This window comes from Bos indicus x Bos taurus, chromosome 3, assembly GCF_003369695.1.
Source record: "Bos indicus x Bos taurus breed Angus x Brahman F1 hybrid chromosome 3, Bos_hybrid_MaternalHap_v2.0, whole genome shotgun sequence".
NCBI classification, from domain to species: domain Eukaryota; kingdom Metazoa; phylum Chordata; class Mammalia; order Artiodactyla; family Bovidae; genus Bos; species Bos indicus x Bos taurus.
Window position 1 is genome coordinate 25997561 of NC_040078.1, and position 20050 is coordinate 26017610.

At 38.8% G+C, this 20050-nt stretch overlaps 1 protein-coding gene across 2 annotated transcripts in view; it reads right to left on the reverse strand.

Annotated features, from left to right (window-relative positions):
• MAN1A2 (mannosidase alpha class 1A member 2) overlaps positions 1-17475 on the reverse strand; it is a 152798-nt gene extending 135323 nt beyond the window's left edge. Inside the window, exon 1 of one of the 2 annotated variants that reach the window (XM_027535743.1) lies at positions 16304-17475. In XM_027535743.1, the coding sequence (XP_027391544.1) occupies positions 16304-16605 (302 nt within the window). In that variant the 5' untranslated portion in view covers positions 16606-17475. The remainder of the gene's footprint in view (positions 1-16303) is intronic. The other variant, XM_027535737.1, reaches the window with a different exon arrangement.
• Positions 17476-20050: the final 2575 nt, after the last annotated feature.

A 20050-nucleotide genomic window follows, 5' to 3' on the forward strand; every position in this document is an offset into this window, starting at 1 on the left:
AGAGCCCGATATGATAATATATATAAATCATTTTTTAAATGTTGAATTAAAAAAATTTGCTGAAGGAGATATACAATGTTTAAGAGCATGCAGAATATAATTATATATTTTACAATTGTTTGTATATATAACATATCAATATATATGGAGCATAATTATAAAACCATGTATTGAGAAAGACAGTATCAAAACTCAGAATAGAGGTTTATCTCAAGAAGGGTAATCTTCAGCTAAAACAGAAAAATGTCAAGATCTGAAACAGTGGCTACAGTGACAATGTTAGCTGTTAAAAGACTTTTATGTATGCTTATAACAAACAAACAAAAAAGAATGAGAGGACTTATACCTGATATCAAAACATACTGTAAGACTTCAAATGGTGGTTACTTTAGGGAGTAATCAGAAAGATCCATGGGGGTTTAAAGAAAAAAAGAACTCTGTATACTCTGGGATACATTATCTTTTATTATCTTTTTATTTCTTTTTTAGTATTTGTTTATTTACTTATTGGGGTTGCTGGATCTTAGTTGCAGTGCTCAGGATTTTTTAGTTGTAGCATGTGATCTCTTAATTGCAGCATGTGGGATCTATTATAGTTCCCTGACCAAGGATCAAACCCTGGACCCCCGCATTGGGAGCACAGAGTCCCAGCCACCGGACCACCAGGGAAATCCTTGGGATACATGATTTTTTATTTAACCAATTCCCTGAGGACAGACATTTGGATTGTTCACCATATGTCCTGTTACAGCTTCCAGGGACATTCTTAAACATTTCTTTGTGCACTGATGTAAAGATTTACTAGGATTAGTTCTTAGAAGAATTTCTAAATCAAAGAATATGTACTTTAAATTGATTGGTATTTATTAAATTAATTGATTACTAAATTGTTCATTACAAAAATTCTATTACTTTACACCTTCACCAACAGTGTAAGTCCAAGTGGAGCCACCCTGCTCAATATACACTGCCCCTCGATATAAACAATCTTTTTAAGTAGAGGAAAAAAAACCCAGCTCATGAAAAGGTAAATGTTGATTAACAGTATCACAAATTAATAGAAAAATAATTTATATTTATTATACACACCAAAAAGATATAAACTTTATATCAGATGCCACCTTACTGCAAAGTAATGGAAGAAGTCATGTACATACATAAACATTTTAAATAGACTTATGAATATAACTCTATACAGCTATATATATATAGTTTTAGATACCTGAAGATATATAATTGTGTGAGATCTCAATTTAGCACAATGATTGGCATACTTTTTTAGATGACAGGGTCTGGTTCCTTACTGAAAAAAGCTTCAGAACACTTCACCTCACTTCCAGATAACCCAGTCCATATGCCAGAAATGCATAAATTAATGACACAAATGTTCATTAGGAGAAAAAAGAAAGGAAAAAAGACAACTACTTATCTGAACTCTCAAAAAATAACAATGACCTAAATGCATACCTGAGCCTCACCTAGGTGAAAAAGTATCTTAAGATCCCTAGAATCTGACTCCAGAGATAATTTATGCTTGAAGACAATGTTAAGATGTGAATCTCAGGTTGAACATTTTCAGTAGTGTCCAACTAAAAGTTTATCTTCTATAATATTCTCCAATAACCCCAATACTTCTGTTTTATTGACTATGCCAAAGCCTTTGACTGTGTGGATCACAAGAAACTGGAAAATTCTGAAAGAGATGGGAATACCAGACCACCTGACCTGCCTCTTGAGAAACCTGTATGCAGGTCAGGAAGCAACAGTTAGAACGGGACATGGAACAACAGACTGGTTCCAAATAGGAAAAGGAATACGTCAAGGTTGTATATTGTCACCCTGTTTATTTAACTTCTATGCAGAGTACATCATGAGAAATGCTGGGCGGTAAGAAGCACAAGCTGGAATCAAGATTGCAGGGAGAAATCTCAATAACCTCAGATATGCAGATGACACCACCCTTATGGCAGAAAGTGAAGAGGAACTCAAAAGCCTCTTGATGAAAGTGAAAGAAGAGAGTGAAAAAGTTGGCTTAAAGCTCAACATTCAGTAAACTAAGATCATGGCATCTGGTCCCATCACTTCATGGGAAATAGATGGGGAAACAATGGAAACAGTGTCAGATTTTATTTTGGGGGGCTCCAAAATCACTGCAGATGGTGATTGTAGCCATGAAATTAAAAGACACTTACTCCTTGGAAGAAAAGTTATGACTAACCTAGACAGCGTATTCAAAAGCAGAGACATTACTTTGCCAACAAAGGTCCGTCTAGTCAAGGCTATGGTTTTTCTAGTAGTCATGTACGGATGTGAGAGTTGGACTGTAAAGAAAGCTGAGCACCAAAGAATTGATGCTTTTGAACTGTGGTGTTGGAGAAGACTTTTGAGAGTCCCTTGGACTGCAAGGAGATCCAACCAGTCCATTCTGAAAGAGATCAGTCCTGAGTGTTCTTTGGAAGGAATGATGCTAAAGCTGAAACTCCAGTACTCTGGCCACCTCTGCGAAGAGTTGACTCATTGGAAAAGACTCTGATGCTGGGAGAGATTGGGGGCAGGAGAAGGGGACGACAGAGGATGAGATGGCTGGATGGCATCACCAACTCGACTGACATGAGTTTGAGTGACTCTGGGAGTTGGTGATGGACAGGGAGGCCTGGCGTGCTGCGATTCATGGGGTCGCAAAGAGTCGAACACGACTGAGCGACTGAACTGAACTGAACCCCAATACTTAGTATAATGCTTGGTGCATCCTAAATACTTAAAAAAACCGCTTGCTGAATAAATGAAATATGTTATCACTAGGGAGAGGCCAAGAGATCTGCACGAGTAATAGCAGTTGCTACCATAAATATGTAAATGTCAAAAAGTAAAAAGAAAAACAAGACACATGTTTTTCTTTGCACCAGATTACATCATATCCTTTCTTTTTTAAAACTATATAACTTATCTCTAAAGTTCCTATTGATATGGAAGACAAAAGAACAGACACTTCCAATGGCATCTTTCCACATTAAGGTTAGGAAATTATTATCTCAAAGAAAATTCTGCACTGGGGTAATAAGAGCCCTACAGGGTCTGAGGCCTGAATTATTCAAGAACTCTTGCCTTCCATAGAATCTATCCTAAAGTTTTATATAACAAATTAAATGGTTATATAAAACTTTATATGTAACTGTTAACTGAGCTCAAAAATGACATCTGGAAATACTTTTGTAAATACACCAAATACCTTCAGGCTGGTGTAAAAAAATGTTCAGTAAGTTATACTTTTAAACTTATGCGAAATAATGCATAAAAACACCATTTCAGTCATTTACACTCTTTAAACTGGCACACATTTCATTATAAAAATAACCATAATATCTATAAATGAATTAGACCTTTATAAAATTATTTTTCAAACCTTAATTTTTATAGATAGAAATAACACTAATTCCTACTCAGAATGCACCTTATTTTCAAAGTATTTGTCATGCCTTGAACTAAATTACTACACATTCTTCGGTCCCCACTTCATAAAATTACTGGTATTTCATATGCATGAGCTGGAAGGAATCTTTGAAGGTTCAATCAATTCCTTCATTTGATAAACAAGGCACAAAGAAGTTAAAGAGCTCAAAGAAATACATCCAGTAAGTAAGGACAACACTGAAACTAGAGCCCCTATCTCTTAACACTGAGCCCACTGCCCTTTTAAATATACAATGATGTCTTCGTTCTGGACTACATAAAATTCCGAGATAGATATTGGAATGAATGCCTTTAAAGGAGATTTTCCCTTTATAATAAATCCTAAAAGCCAATCTGTATATAAATCTTCATCCATGCTTTATTTTAACTGTGTTCTAAAAGGAAAAAATTCCAGCAAAAATTTAATGGTAATCTAAATAAACTTTTCTGACAGAACATGCACAGTTATGAAAAATAAAAGAGCAAAATGATTTACCTAGCCAGCCTAAACCATAATTTAAATACTTTTCATAACTTTCAAACAATAGTAAACATAACATTTGCCCAGTTAATCAATTAAATCAATGTTTACCATGTACTATAGATTTCATATAGATGATTAGTTTCTGTGATACCAACTTCCAACACTGTCATGATCACTATATCTGTAAAAATAAGGTTAGTAATACCTAACTTACAGGTCTGATGTAAAGAATAAATGCTAAATATGTGAAAATATTCATCACATACTATTATTTTCTCTTTTTTTCCTAAAGAAGGAAAAATTCAATGTAAGGGCATCCAAAATAACTTAGATACATGTGTATGGATAAGTATTTTCTAGAGAGGGCCAAAGTGAATAATTTGCAAGTTTTTTTTAATTATTTTTAATAAAGGGCCTCTATTAAACATTGTCCTCACTTTAAGACATTATTCATCCTACTTTTGCATCTTATCTCTCAATATTGTCTTACATTGTTTATATCTCCTTTTGCAGAATTCGTCACCTCGCCATGGACATCATTTATTCAAGATACATACTATTCTGGATGGCTTCAATGGGGAATTCTACCAAACATACAAAGAAGAACTTATACTGATCCTTCTCTACTTCCTGACTGAAGAGGAGGAAACACTCCCACAGTCATTCTATGTGGCCACCATCATCATCCTGATACCAAAACCTGACAAAGCAACACCAAGAAAAAAAACTATAGGACAGTATCCTTGATGAATATAGATGCAAAAATTCTCAACAAAATATTAGCAAACCAAATTCAGTAAGACATAAAAAGATCATACACCATGAACACACTGGATTCATCCCAGGGTCATGAGGATAGTGCAAAATACACAAATCAAACAAATGATACACCATATCAATAAAAGAAAAGACAAAAATCACATGGTCATCTCAACAGATGCAGAAAAAGCATTTGTTAAATTCAACATCCATTTATGAATAAAAACTCTTACCAAAGTGAGTATAAAGAAAGTATATCTCAACATAACAGCATTTATTAACACATTCTCAGCGTATTTATGACAAATCTAGACTTCCCTGGGAGCTCAGATGGTAAAGAATTTGCTTGCAATGCAGGAGACCTGGGTTTGATCCCTGGGTCGGGAAGATCCCCTGGAGAAGGAGATGACAACCCACTCCAGTATTCTTGTCTGGAGAATCAGACATGACTGAGCGACTAACACTTTCTTCTATGACAAATCTACAGTTAACATAATATTCAATAGTGAAAAGCTGAAAGCCTTCCTGCTAAAATTCTGGATAAAACAAAGATGCCCACTTCTAGTATCAGAAGTCCTAGTCATAGCAATCATACAATAAAAAGAAAGAAAGGTATCCAAATGGGAAGACAACAGGTAAAATTGTCATTATATGCAGATGAGATGACACTATATACAGAAAATCTTAAAGACTCAACAATAAAACTACTAGCACTAATAAATTCAGCAAGGGAACAGGATGTAACATTAATATATAGAAATCAGTTTCTTTATACTAACAATGAAATATCAGAAAGAAAAATTAAAAACCAATACCTTTTAAAACTGCACATATACATATATATATATATATATACACACACACACACACACTTAGAAGTAAGCCTGACCAAACCGGAGAAAGATTTATATGCTGAGAACTATAAAACACTGATAAAGGCAACTGAAGATGATTTTAAAAGATAGAAAACTATCCCATGCTTTTGGATTGGAAGAATTAGTAGTATGAATTGAGTAGTAGTAGTAGAATTGGGTAGTATGGCCATTTTAACTAATGGCCATACTACCCAAAGCAATCTACAGATTTAATATGATCCCTATGGCTGGATGGCATCACTGACTCGATGGACGTGAGTCTCAGTGAACTCCGGGAGTTGGTGATGGATAGGGAGGCCTGGCGTGTTGTGATTCATGGGGTCGCAAAGAGTCGGACATGACTGAGCGACTGATCTGATCTGATCAAATTATCCATGACTTTTTCATGGAACTAGAACAAATAATCCTAAAATCTATATGGAACCATAAAAGACCCAGAATTGCCAAGGCAATCCTGAAGAAAAGAATAAAGCTGGAAGCATAAGTCTCCTAGACTTCCAACAATACTACAAAACTATAGCAATCAAAACAGTGTGGATTTGGAAATTTCCTGGCAGTCCAGTGGTTAGGACTCAGTGTTTTTACTGCCGTGGCAGGGTTCAATCCCTGATTAGGGAACTAAGATCCCACATGCCAGGTGGCGTGGCCAAAAAGGTGGGAAAAAAGCACGGTACTGGCACAAAAAACAGACATATGGATCAATGGAACAGAATAGAAAGCCCAGAAATAAACCCACACACCTCTGGTCAATTAATTTTCAACAAATGAGACAAGAAAATACAACAGAGAAGATAGTCTCTTCAGGAAGCGATACTGGAAAAGATGTACAACTGCATGTAAATCAATGAAGTTTGAACACATCTTCACACTATACAAACTCAAAATGGCTTAAAGACTTAAACATAACACACAATACCATAAAACTCCTATAAAAGAACACAGGCAAAGCATTTTCTGACATAAATTGTAGCAAAGTTTTCTTAAGTCAGTCTCCCAAGGCGATAGAAATAAAAGCAAAAATAAAGGAGACCCAATCAAACTAACAAACTTTTGCAGAGCAAAGGAAACCTTCAGCAAAACAAAAAGACAACCTACTGACTAGGAGAAATATTTGCATATGATGCAATGGACAAGGGCTTCAATCTCAAAATATACAAACAGCTTATATAACTCAGAATTCTAACAACCCAATCAAAAAATGGGTTGATGACCTAAACAGGCATTTCTCCAAGACATATAGATGCCAACAGACATATGAAAAAAGCTCAACATCACTAATTATTAGAGAAATGCAAATCAAAACTACAATGATGTACCACCTCATTTAAAAATCTACAAATAACAAATGTTAGAAAGAGAGAAAAGGGAAACTTCCTGTCCTGTCAGTGGGTATGTAAACTGATGCAGCCATTATGAAGAACAGTATGGAGGTTCCTTAAAAAACTAAAATTAGAGCTGCCATATGATTCAGCAATCCCGTTCCTAGGCATGCATAAATTCTAACTTGAAAAGATACACGGACCCCTACGTTCACAATACCACTGTTTACAACAGCCAAACATGGAGCCAACCTAAACTGTCCATCAAAAGATGAATGGATAAAAAAGATGTTGTATATTTTCATAGTGGAATATTATTAACCCATAAAATACAGTGAAATAATGCCATTTGCAGCAACATGGATGGACCTAGAGACTATCATACCAAGTGAAGTAAGTCAGAAAGAGAAAGATATGATATCACTTATATGTGGAATCTAAAATATGATACAAATGAACTTATATATGAAACAGAAACAGACTCACAGACATGGAAAACAAACTTACCATTTGGGATTAGCAGATACAAACTACTATATATAAAATAGATAAACAAAATGGCCCTACTGTCTAGCACAGGGACCTATATTCAATATACTGTAATAAACCATAATAGAAAAGAATATATATATATATATAACTGAATCACTTTGCTGTACACCAGAAACTAAACTAATACCACACTGTAAATCAACTACAATTCAATTTTTTTAATATATATACACTTTCATTAAGGGTCAAAGAACATTAAGCATTGGAGAGACAAAAATAATTAAAAGACAATCATCTGTTCACAAGGAACCCATGTTCTGTTGGGAGCAACAAGTAAGCAAATGACTGTAAACATGCAATCACAGACAATATAGGAGAAAGATAAAAGTACATGGGAAAAAGACTACCCAAAGGCAGGAACAGTAAAGGAATAAATTTGTCTGTGAAAGTGAAAGTCACTCATTCTTGGGTGTTGGCAATCTCAGATGTTAATGGGTAAATTAATATTAACCAGAAAGCTGCAGATCAGAGAGCACTATTACAAAATAAAATTAAAGGCAAATCAAAGTAATTCAAGCACAGATTTATAATATTAAATAATGACAAAATCTAATCTTAGACTACATATTAATATTATAGATGCTACATAAGCTACATAAGTCTATGTAAATATTCATAATATGGAAGGAATATTCTGAGATTGTATGTTTGATCCATTAGTAAGAAAAATCAAAAGAAATATTAAAATAAGAGTAAATAAACATTTCATAAGCCTAAAACACTTGTTATAAAACCCAAAAGAAATTTTGGAATGGTTATTACAGCTTAAAGCAAATAAACTATATTTGAACAAATTTTATTTCCTTAAAACATTTAACTTCATCTAATAAATAATGCTTACTTATTAACATTCAACTTCTGGGGCACTGAACAGCAAGCAATTTCTAGTACATGCTGACCAACATGAAAATCAGGACTTACAACCTTGGCATTCTGCATTTTAATCACACCATACTAGTTCTTTTTTCATTTCTGAGAAAAATGAAAAACATACTCATTTTATAACAGTGATTTTATAATGTAAAAGCAAAGTCACTGTCACTTTGCTTAGGATCAAAATTAGATTCTAAATAAGAGTACCCAAATGTCATCTGGTAAGCAGCCCCAAAATACAGTATACTATTAATACTTATGAAAGATGCAGAAGAGAATAAAACTCAGGCTATCAAAGAAATAAGAGCCATTATGTCAGAATCCGGAAGAATTTTTCAGTAATTTATAACCATATCTTACTCATTAAACAAAAAATGTCCAAACTACACTACCCCAACTGTAACTTATCACAGAGACCTAATCATAAAATGGGATAGAAACCTTCATGTCGTCAGAGCACTGTTCAACTTGCCTTCCCCACAGTATCTTCCCAATTCTTTCCTTATTTTCTACCTAGCTAGGCTATATCAGAGAACAACTCCTGGAGGATAGGGGAAACAGAATGAAACACTGTATTCCAGCTGGTAAGAGAACAAGATGAATTTCAGTAGCTGTCTATGATGTCAACTGTACCCAAAATTGTGAAATCTACTCTAGTGCTACAAGTTGAGAGGACTAAAGATATTAGAACAGAAGAAAAGAGACTGAAAGCTATATAAATCACTCTGTCCTCCAACTATGGAGCTCAAACAAGTATTCACTCAATATATAAGCAGATCCAAAAAAAAAAAGCATCAAAGACATCTATACCACAGATTATTGATAAATGTCAGGTATAAACTGATCTTACCTTATTCACATCTGAGTAAAGGGAAGTGGGCCTTAGGAAGCATCACTACAAACAAAGCTAGTGGAGGTGATGGAATTCCAACTGAGCTACATCAAATCCTAAGAGATGATGCTGGATGCTGTTAAGGTGTTACATTCAATATGCCAGCAAATTTAGAAAATTCTGCCACTGGCCACAGGACTGGGAAAGGTCAGAATTCATTCCAATCCCAAGGAAAGGCACTGCCAAAGAAAGTTCAAATTACTGCACAATTGCACTCATCTCACACGCTAGTAAAAGGAATGCTCAAAATTACCCAAGCCAGGCTTCAACAATACGTGAACTATGAACTTCCACATGTTCAAGCTGGATTTAGGAAAGACAGAAGAACCAGAGATCAAATTGCCAGTATCCATTGGATCACAGAAAAACCAAGAGAATTCCAGAAGAACATGTACTTCTGCTTCATTGACTATGCTAAAGCCTTTGACTGTGTGGATCACAACTGTGGAAAATTCTTCAAGAGATGGCAATACCAGACCACCTGACCTGCCTCCTGAGAAACCTGTATGCAGCTCAAGAAGCAACAGTTAGAACAGGACACAGAACAACGGACTGGTTCCAAAGTGGAAAAAGAACACGTCAAGGCTATATATTGTCACCTTGCTTATTTAACTTATATGCAGAGTACATCATGTGAAATGCCAGGCTGGATGAAGCAGAAGCTGGAATTAAGATTGCCAGAAGAAATATCAATAACCTTAGATATGCAGATATGCCACCCTTATGACAGAAAGCAAAGAGGAACTAAAGAGCCTCTTGATGAAAATGAAAGAGGAGAGTGAAAAAGCTGGCTTATAACTCAACAATTAAAAAATGAAGATCATGGCACCCAGTCCCATCATTTCATGGCAAATACATGGGGAAACAACGCAAACAGTGACAGACTATTTTCTTGGGCTCCAAAATCACTGCAGATGGTGACTGCAGCCATGAAATTAAAAGACGCTTGCTCCTTGAAAGAAAAGCTATGTCAAACCTAGACAGCATATTAAAAAGCAGAGACATTACTTTGCCAACAAAGGTCCAAATAGCCAAAGCTAAAGTTTTTCCAGTAGTCACACATGGATGTGAGAGTTGGACCATAAAGAAGGTGAACGCCGAAGAATTGCTGCTTTTGAACTGCAGATTCAAAAGATTCTTGAGAGTAGACTCTTGAGAGTCCCTTGGACTGCAATGAGATCCAACCAGTCAATCCTATAGAAAATCAATCTTGAATATTCATTGGAAGGACTGATGCTGAAGCTGAAGCTCCAATACTTTGGCCACCTGATGTGAAGAGCCGATTCATTAGAGAAGACCCTAATGCTGGGAAAGATTGAAGGCAGAAGGAGGAGACAAGATGGTTGGATGGCTTCACCGATTCAATGGACATAAGTGTGAACAAGATCCGGGATTTGATGATAGACAGGGAAGCCTGGCATGCTGCAGTCCACGGGGTCGCAAGGAGTCAGACACGACTGAGTGACCGAACAACAGCCAAAAAAAAAGGAAGTAGGAAAAATAACCACAAGACAATTAGGGAAATATATTACAAGGGAAAACCCAGAGGACATACAGGATAAAATAAATGTGCAACCTCTCTAAAACAGAAGCAGTAAGCCCTAAATAAAGAACAGGATGCAGGGAGAGGAGGCATGGGAGATGAGATGAGAAAAGGTACTAAGAAAGCTAAACTCATAATGGTGAGATATAAAATCTCTACTCCTGCAACAGAAAAGAAAAGTGAATCAAGCCAAAAATACAAACATAACATGAAAAACTTGAGGAACTCTCATTACAGCATGCTACAATCTGGACTAGCCACATGTCATGTTCAAAAGCCACAGGACTCTAGTGACTATGATATTGTCCAACACAGGTTTAAAGTGATTCTGTCTAGTACAATGTCACACAGCTAGTTAGTAAAACCAAGATGCAACTTTAAGTCCTTCTGACTCCAAATCTTCACTTTTGAGCAAACTATCAGAAGTTAACATACACCCAACCCCAAGAATTCAATTTATACTTGCAAATTTTGACTGGAGGATGAAATTTATTGGTAGTTCAAATAAATATTTCAAAAAATAAAAACACAAAGCCCATTTATATAATGCCAACATATAAAACAAATGTCAGTGTCAAAAGTGAAAATTAGTAAGTAAAATTCTTATTAGATGGGCCTGTTATGTACACAAATTATGAACATGATACTTCATGTATATCTGTGTGTATTTATAATATTTCATGTATACTATAACCACTAGCTAAATGTTTTGGTTACTTTAAAATCACAGATGCTAAATATGACTAAAATCACAGATGCTAAACATGTATCATGAACATCAAATGATACATTCTATGTCATTATCATCTGCAAAGTATATATTGTTTGAAAACTCTGTATTATTTATGAACCATTTAATGGGAGGGAACACATAGGTTTTCTCAGGAAAACACTTTATCTTAAATTCATGTAATATCAATTATATAAAGTATTAGTTAAATATAGTGTATATTTCTTAGCAATCCACAACCATGTCACTTAGAAACAGTTACCTGAGACTACCTCCTCCTCCTCCTTTAGACTCCATACTCAACCAACCACCAATTTCCACACAACTTAACAGTTTGAATGTCTCTTGAATCAAGTGCTTTTCTCCACTAATTTCTCTCCTCCACTTTCACCACTGTGGTCTAAGCCAATATTCTCTGTGACTTATGCTCTCCTAACTGATTTCACTACACTTCCTCCTGTTCCCCTCCAACCCAGTGTTTACACTGTAACCAAAGTGACTGTTTATATTTTTTAAATACTGACTGACTATGACAGTCCCTTGCTTCAAAGAAAACTCTTCAATGACTTCCCACAGTACTTAAGATCAGAATACTTGACTAAAAACTACAGAATTCTGCCTAGGGATTCCGAACTCAACAACAACCAGGTTAAATATTTATTCATTAAATTTACTTATCTGGCAACTTAACTGAGTGGCACAAAATGAGGAGCCAATGCCCCTCTAGAGGGAGCAGCAGCTGCCTGGATCCAGCTGAGCACTGCCATCTGAAAATACAGACTTGGATGTTGCTATATCCTCTACTTTTTCAAGAGAAATTCGAAATCCAGACTTTGTGTGAAATTTCCCTCATATGTCAATGCTGGCAACTCATTCAAACTTTTCAAACAATAAGGAAGCCAAATATGACTCCTCACCTAGTCTCTTCACCTAGCCCCACACCACTAATCTCTATATGAGCCATACGAGCCACACTGAGTATTTCTCAGATCCTCAACAATGCTGAAACCAACCAGGATCCTGCACAGCCCTCCAGGGCACAAAACCCTTTTCAGTGTCCCATTCCTTGTTTGTAGGAGAAAGGCTTTTCACCTCCATGACCTTTCCTAAGTCCACAGGGCAGATTCAGTTACTAACCAGGGAAGTGAGGGAACAGCAGAAAGAAACAACACAGCAGTGATCCTCCTCAGGGAGGTGCATAATATGACACAAATCTCCCAGTTCTGACAGGAAGTAGGGCCTCCATCCAGGTGGAAGACTGTATCTTCAGGCTGAACACAAGCATGTTCTGGCTCCAACCCTAATTGGTTGGAATCAGAAGGCTGGTGACAGATTCCTAGAACACCACCCTGTTACCTCACCACCAACAGATTAAGAGGAAGTCACACAACCTGCAGCCCTCTCCCCAGCACTTTTGCCTATAAAACTCTTCCCTGAAAATTACCAGGCAGTTTGAGTCTTTGGAGCATGAGTTGCCCCATCCTCTTCGCTTGGCCCTTGCAGTAAACTTTTCTCCACTCCAAACTCTTAACGTTTGTTCGGCTTCATTGTGCATCAGGCACATGAACTTGGGTTCGACAGTAATATTACTGAGGGCTCTCACATATGTCATATTCTCTGCTTTGATCTTTTTTTCCCCCACAACTCTACCTGACTCAGCAATCTCCTACTTGTATGCTTCTGAGCAGTTGTTTCCTCAAAAAGCCTTCCCTGCTCCCACTGCCTGTCCCCCACTCCACAGGCTAACTCACATCATTCTGTGCTCTGACAACACTGAATGTATCTCGTAACACTCATCACACCCAAAAAATAAATTTGTTCATTTAATGTTTGTCATCCCTTCCCTCCCCTCCCCCTAGGTGGAAAGTGCCATAAAAGCAGGGCCCAATACACAGCAGACATGCAATACACATTTATTGCTAAATAATTTGATGATAAAATATTCCTTTAGATAATAAGGTTCTGGTGCACTTTTAAAAATTAATCTGCACCCAACTTTTCAGAAACATGTACAATATTTAAAGGTACATGTAAGTAGACTCAATTAAAATACTCAAAATATAATTATTAAAAATTGTTACTATTTACTGAGCATTTACTAAATGCTAGGAACTACACTGAGCACTTTGCATGCACTATATCTCGTTCAATATAACAATCTGTAATCCAGAGGAAGCAACTAAGGCACAGAGTTTGAAAATCTGTTCCAAATCACATATCTAATCAATGAAAAAGTAGGGTATGAATCCATGCAGTCTGACTCCAGAGCTTAAGCACCAAACTACTACACTAAACTTAAGTAATCAAGAAAAGCCAATTCAACAAGTATCCGCTAAATACTGTGAATAAGAAATAATGGCCAAGATTTATTTCTCATTACTTCTCCATTAAAGTAAGGCTCCTCATCCCTCTATCCTACACTCTTCTCCACACACACAAAATTAAGATAAATCATCATTTGTATTTTCTCAACTAAGAAAGATGATCCTTTGACCACATCCAAAATAGGCATGAACTTAGTACCAAAAGTATCTGTTAAAAAAATGCCATCTTCCTGAATTACTTTTGAATATGTTAATGTTAATTCAGAGAGACGTCATTTTAACAGACAGAGGATGAGATGGTTGGATGGCATCATCAACTCAATGGACATGAGTTTGAGCAAACTGTTGGAGACAGTCACAGAAAAGCCTGGTGCTGTAGTCCATGGGGTGGCAAAGAGTTGGACACAACCAAGTCACTGAACAACAACGCTAATGTTTATACATTAATGTTTCATATTTTACATTGAAATCTGATTATTTGAATGATATATTATTTGGAATGTATTTTGTTGCTCAAATTAAAAAAATTGCTTATAACTATACACTGTTTTCAGATATGGTGACAATCAATATAAAAATAAACTACCACATAAAATATGCTCAGAGATAATAAAGGGATCCTTTAAGACCTGAACTCTATTCCAATTCGTGCTTTCCAAAACTCAAGAACCAAACAGATTTGAATAAGTGTCTCATATAAATGATTTGTCGTCCAGACTCTTACTATCCAAAACCTAAGATATGGCTCACTCGCCATACCTTATTAAGAGAACTCAATAACCAATCTCTCACTCCAAACTCAGAAATCCAACAGTTTTGTACAGCAAAACAAAAAGCATATGTATTCAAGGGCTATATAAATTTAAGAGTTCTTGTTTTAAGAGATTTAAATAGGTTTTTAAGATGTGGAAAAAATGCACATATTGCACATATATGTATTTTCATTCAAATTTGAAATTTAAACTCCACTTAACAGAATTTTTCTATGTGAACATTTTTAAACTAGAATGTGCCACATTTCTTAACTTTTAAACCAATTTAAACTATAAAGGAAACTGTTAAGTATATGACAAATAACTACAAGAGAGTTAAATAATGTTAATTTGTGACTTCAAAGAACTCTGAAGTCAGTTTTACCATCTTTAAAAAAAAACATCATTATAATTACCATGGGAAATAAGGTTTTCAAGGAAAGCAGTACTTTCAGTGTTAATTTTTCAGCAACGTATTTCACAGATCACATCAGATTTTTCTCCAAGTCACAAACAGCAAAGGAGAAAATAAAAGAAACAAATGAAAAGAGTACAAAAGTTGAAGATGATGGCAAAAATTTCAAATTAATTTGGCTACAGACGAATGGTATGAAATAATTTTAGAAGTAACTACTCCATAAGGTTCAGCCAAAAGTCAAAGAAACAGCAAGCAAAGAACTAGACTGAGAAAAAGGAAAAATCAGCTCTCATTACAACAGTACATATTCCTAAAGTATTTAATTTTGGATAACATTTGAACACAAGGTTTTTCAAAAACTTTGTGCTTGAGGAAAAGTTAAAACTAACATCAATTGAGAACAGAATATAAGCCTTTTTTTTTTTTTTAATTTAAAATATACTCAAAAATTAATTTAAGAAATAGAGCAGAAGGGGGAAAGATGGAGCAGGGGAAAAAAGAACAAAACAAAACTGTAGGTTTAAAGAAAGCAAACTACTTTCCCAGATTCTTCTTTTCATATAATAAAAGATTTAAAGAGAGCTAGAGCTCCCATTTTATCCTAATTTGGATATATTCTCCCAAGAGCTCACTTCAGATTTAGTGACTGGAAAGAATGTGAACCCTTTAAATTAAGCAAATTTCAAGAGTTACTTGATAAACACTGCCTTCCACATGGGGGGGGGGGGGTGAGAACAAAATTATATTTAAAAACATAACCAAATCTTGTCTACAAGACTCAGAAAGTGAGTGACTTAAGATTCAGTGAGATCTTTAACTTAACTGATTGCACACAGAGCACCAAAATACATCTACTGTACCTGCGCTTGTCCTACTAAAATGCTTAAGCTTCACTACTGAGGTTAACTACCAGCCAGAGAAGGAGGGCCCTTTGAGAGACAACAAATTCGTAGCATGTCAGGATTCCACGGATCTATTTCACAGGGTGGCACAATGACATAAAGCAACACCTTCTTAATAAATGAAGGCACGGCCTATTTCACTATTTCTTCAAGTTAAGTTTTCATACCTCCACTCCCAACTGTTCACATCAGACCCAACACCCCTGAACACAAATGTTCCTCCTAAATAAAAGGAAGGAGCTGGACGTTGGATGGGGCTCTGGAGTCCTTCCAGTTTGTGGTTCTCTATTTAACTAGTTGTGAAATCACAATACAGCTCTCCCAACTCAGGGAAAGCTACATTTTACTGCCAAAAAATAACAGATCTGATGCAATAAGCCATACCTCGCTCTGCCAAACGTTAATACCAGAACTTCTGAAATAAACAAACCTGTGTCTATGTTCATCTGGTCCATGGATCAGGAAGATTCCAGAGTGTTTCGCCCCTTTGCCGGCATCTACATGAGGAATTAACACATCTTCCAAACCCAGATCAAAGCGTTTGTGTTTTGAAGAGTCTGGAAGAAAGAAGAATGCTCCAAAACACAGGGTGATGAAGGCACTTAGAATAAGGAGGAGGATAAACTTCTCAGAAAGTCTCAAGGTAGCCCTGTGATGCGGGAAGGAAGGCGGCCCCAGGTTCAGAGGTGGTATCCTTCGTCCAGAGAGGGGCAGCAGCGCTGGGGTAGTCATCGTTTAAGCTCTTGGGCAAAATATTTTATAAAGTTCTCATCTTATATCAAACGTACGATACATTGAACAGTCTTCGGAATCTTGGCAAAAATGGGGAAATTCAATTTTTCTCCTCTTAAAGGACTGTTGTGCTTTTCAATAGGGCACCTCTTTCACGCTCATTCAATTACATGCAGAAAAGAGTGTGGCCCCAAAACGATCACTAGTTTAAGTCCTGTGATATTTTCTTTTGCCATCTGGCTTTCGGTACCTCACCGGGTGACTACAAGTCTCCTCTTCATTCCCAAGGGTAGATGAGGCAAGCAAAACCGCAGAAAGGACGCAAGGTGGGCTCTTCCATTCCTGCACCTCAGGGAGATGCTCCAGCGTGGTCTCCCGCCCCAAAAGGGTGACTGACGTGATCCCAGAGTTGTAGAAGGTTCACTTGGGCTCCTCTGATGCTTCGATTGGAGAATTTCTTAATCTCAGTGGTTGAAAAACAAGGGGCTCTTCGGAAGTCGGCCAACCGAGAGGAGGGGTCTCCCGCCTCAGCGCTACGCTGGGTGAAAAGCCAAAAGAGCGACGCTGGGTGAAAAGCAGGAAAGAGGGCTCCTACGCCCGCGCCTCGCGACCCTGTCCCCCGGCTCCGAGGGCAGGCGACAGCTCCGACGCTGCCCCCTCGACAGTCGGCGCGAAGGGCATTCGCGTCCAAAATACCTGCGCCCTCCCAGCCGCGGCCGCTGTTGCTACCGCTCGGGTCTGTCAGAGAGCGGAACTTCCTCCTCCGCGGCCTCTGAGAAGCCCCGGCGTGTGCTGGGGGAGGGGAGGTGCGTCGACCGCCCCCGCCCGGCTCCTCCTCCTCCTCGGCGGCCGGTTAAGTTAACCCCGGCGCCGACTCCCCGAGAGAGGCTGCCGCTGACCCCGCCGCACCCGGGCCCGGCGACCGAGCCTCCGCAGACCGGAGGCGTAAGAAGCAGCCGAGCCGCGGCCCTCAGGTCCGAGAGCCCGGGGCAGGCGCCTGCTCATTCCTCCCTCAGCCCGGGGGCGGCGGCGGCCCCGGGCGCGCGGGAGCAGCCGCGCCTCAGGCGGGCAGAGGTCAGTTCCGTCTCCTTCCTCCCCGACCGCCAGGGGCTTTGCGGGCCTCCGCCGCGCAGCCTCGGGTCGTTCGCAGCTGCTCTCTCTGGCGGTGGCGGCGGCTGCGGGAGAGGCAGCGCGTCCACGCGGTGCGGGGCTGCGGCCCGGTCCTCGCCCTGTGGCACTCTAGGCCCCGAAGGCGCGGAGCAACCGGGGGCTTTCACCGTTGGGCACACGCCTGAGAGGAGCCGGCGTCTTGGAGTGGGACGGATGGCGCGGGCCGGCCTTCGGCCCTGACTCGCGAGTGGGCGTCCCCGGGCGGCGGAGTGTGAGGTGCGCGCGCACGCTCCCGGCCCCGCCGCCGCCCCTCCCCCGCCCCGCCTGGCCCGCGCTCCGGCCTCGCGCCGCTGCGGGCTCCAGCGCCGCCCTCCCGCCAGCCGCCGGGGCGCCCCCCGGAAGCGTCCTGCTGCCGCCGTCTGGGCGCTTGGTGGGAGAAGGTCTCCCGTCCGCGCTTCAGTGATAACTTAAGCCGTGCTGGGCTTTGCCATCGTCACTCGTGGGACTGACCTAGCGTTTGGGGCGGGGGCGGGGAGGGTTCAGGTCACCAAGGCTTCGCTGCAATCAAGTTACTGGGACTCAAAGGATCTCATGGCCAAGGTTAACGTTTAATCTTGCTCTGTGGAAATCATGTCTTCAGTTGTGGACCGTGATCCCTTAGGGCTCAAAGACTGGGTCTCCAACTTCTTTGCAGCCCCTATGCACGTCGTTGGGCACCCGAGGCTCGAGTCATCTCTGTTGAGCATCAACCAAGTGCCTGGCTCTGTGTTTAAAATGGCGACCTTTCGTTTAGGTGTCGTGGTTGAGGAGTCTCCTGCAGCAGTCCATATGACCCCACGGGACAGCAGCCTTGTCGTCGTTCAGTTTCTGTAAGACATTCTCCCATCATCTTCACACTCCTCACCACCACCGCTCCTGCAAAAGAGATAATAAGTATAGACAAGGAGGTGCTAGAACCCCAAAAGACAACAATATTGTTTAAATTAAGCCTGAAAAGCAACCTAAATTGATTTCTGTTATCCATAATGTTAAGAACCATGTTGTGATTGGTGATGGTGGTTTAGTTGCTAAGTCTTGTAGCCTGCCAGGCTTCTCTGTACATGAGATTCTCCAGGCAAGAATACTGGAGTGGGTTGCCATTTCCTTCTCCAGGGGGGGTCTTCCCGAACCAGGAATTGAACCCGGGTCACCTGCATTGCCGGTGGATTCTTTACCAACTGAGCTATGAGGGAAGCCCCCATGTTGTGATTAAGAACAAATGTCTATGATACACAAATACTCTTACTTCCAACTTTGAGATTGTGTTTGATATTAAGATGTCATTCCCTCTACACATCCTTAGTGATAACTGGAAATTGGAAAGGAATCCCTTAAATGGCAGGGACAAAAGGTCAGCCTTAGCTAAAAATCAAACAAAAAATCCTCATTCATTGGCACAATTCAAAGTACATTCCAGTCTGCACTATTTCTAGAAGTTCTGCATATCTAACTACCTACCATATGACAAAAGAAGTCATTGTCATTGATTCACCAAATGAAACAAAGACATAAAAATGTTATGTGCCACCTCTCACCCATTCAGGCTGGCAGCCCAATCCAAAGTGAGATTTGTGTTGGACAATTGTGAAAAGTAGATGTAAGAAACTCCCTGCCTTCCCAATGTGTCTTTATAAAGTGTGCCAATTTTATGAATAAGTTTCTAATGCTGAGCCTCTCTGTAAGCCAAAGGAAAAGAAACACTTGTTTTTCCAACTGTTGAGGTCATTACTTTCCATGGAAAGATCAGGGGAAATAAATTTGATTTCTAAATGAAATAGCCAGTTATATGAACCTTGAAGGATAAATATTATCTATATTGACACCAAATTGTTAACCACAGACATATCAATCATGAAACCTGCTTTAACCTAGTAGACAGGTATAACTCATAGCTGGTGGAGAAGACTTATCTGTATCCCTCTTTCTTGCCCTTGGCTGTTTTGAAAAATTCAGTTTTCCTTCAGGACAGTAAAAACATCATTACTTAAGTTCGAGATTATTGCAAATGCAGTCTGCAATCTAAGTCCATTGATGATGCTGTTGATTATCTTACTGTAATCCTGCACAAGCATCCAAAAGTGTGTGTGTGTTCATTCTAGAGACTAGTCCCTGAAGTGATTTTTAAAAGAATCAGTATTGTTTTGTTTTGTTGATCTTTAAAAGCAAGTCAAAAATATATTCATAAATTATGACTACAAGTATATAAAATTATGTGTATAAAAAATTTAAAGGGAATATTTGAAAAAGACTATAGCTGTTGTGTTAAGATGGTATATATGGTTTTTCCACATATGCT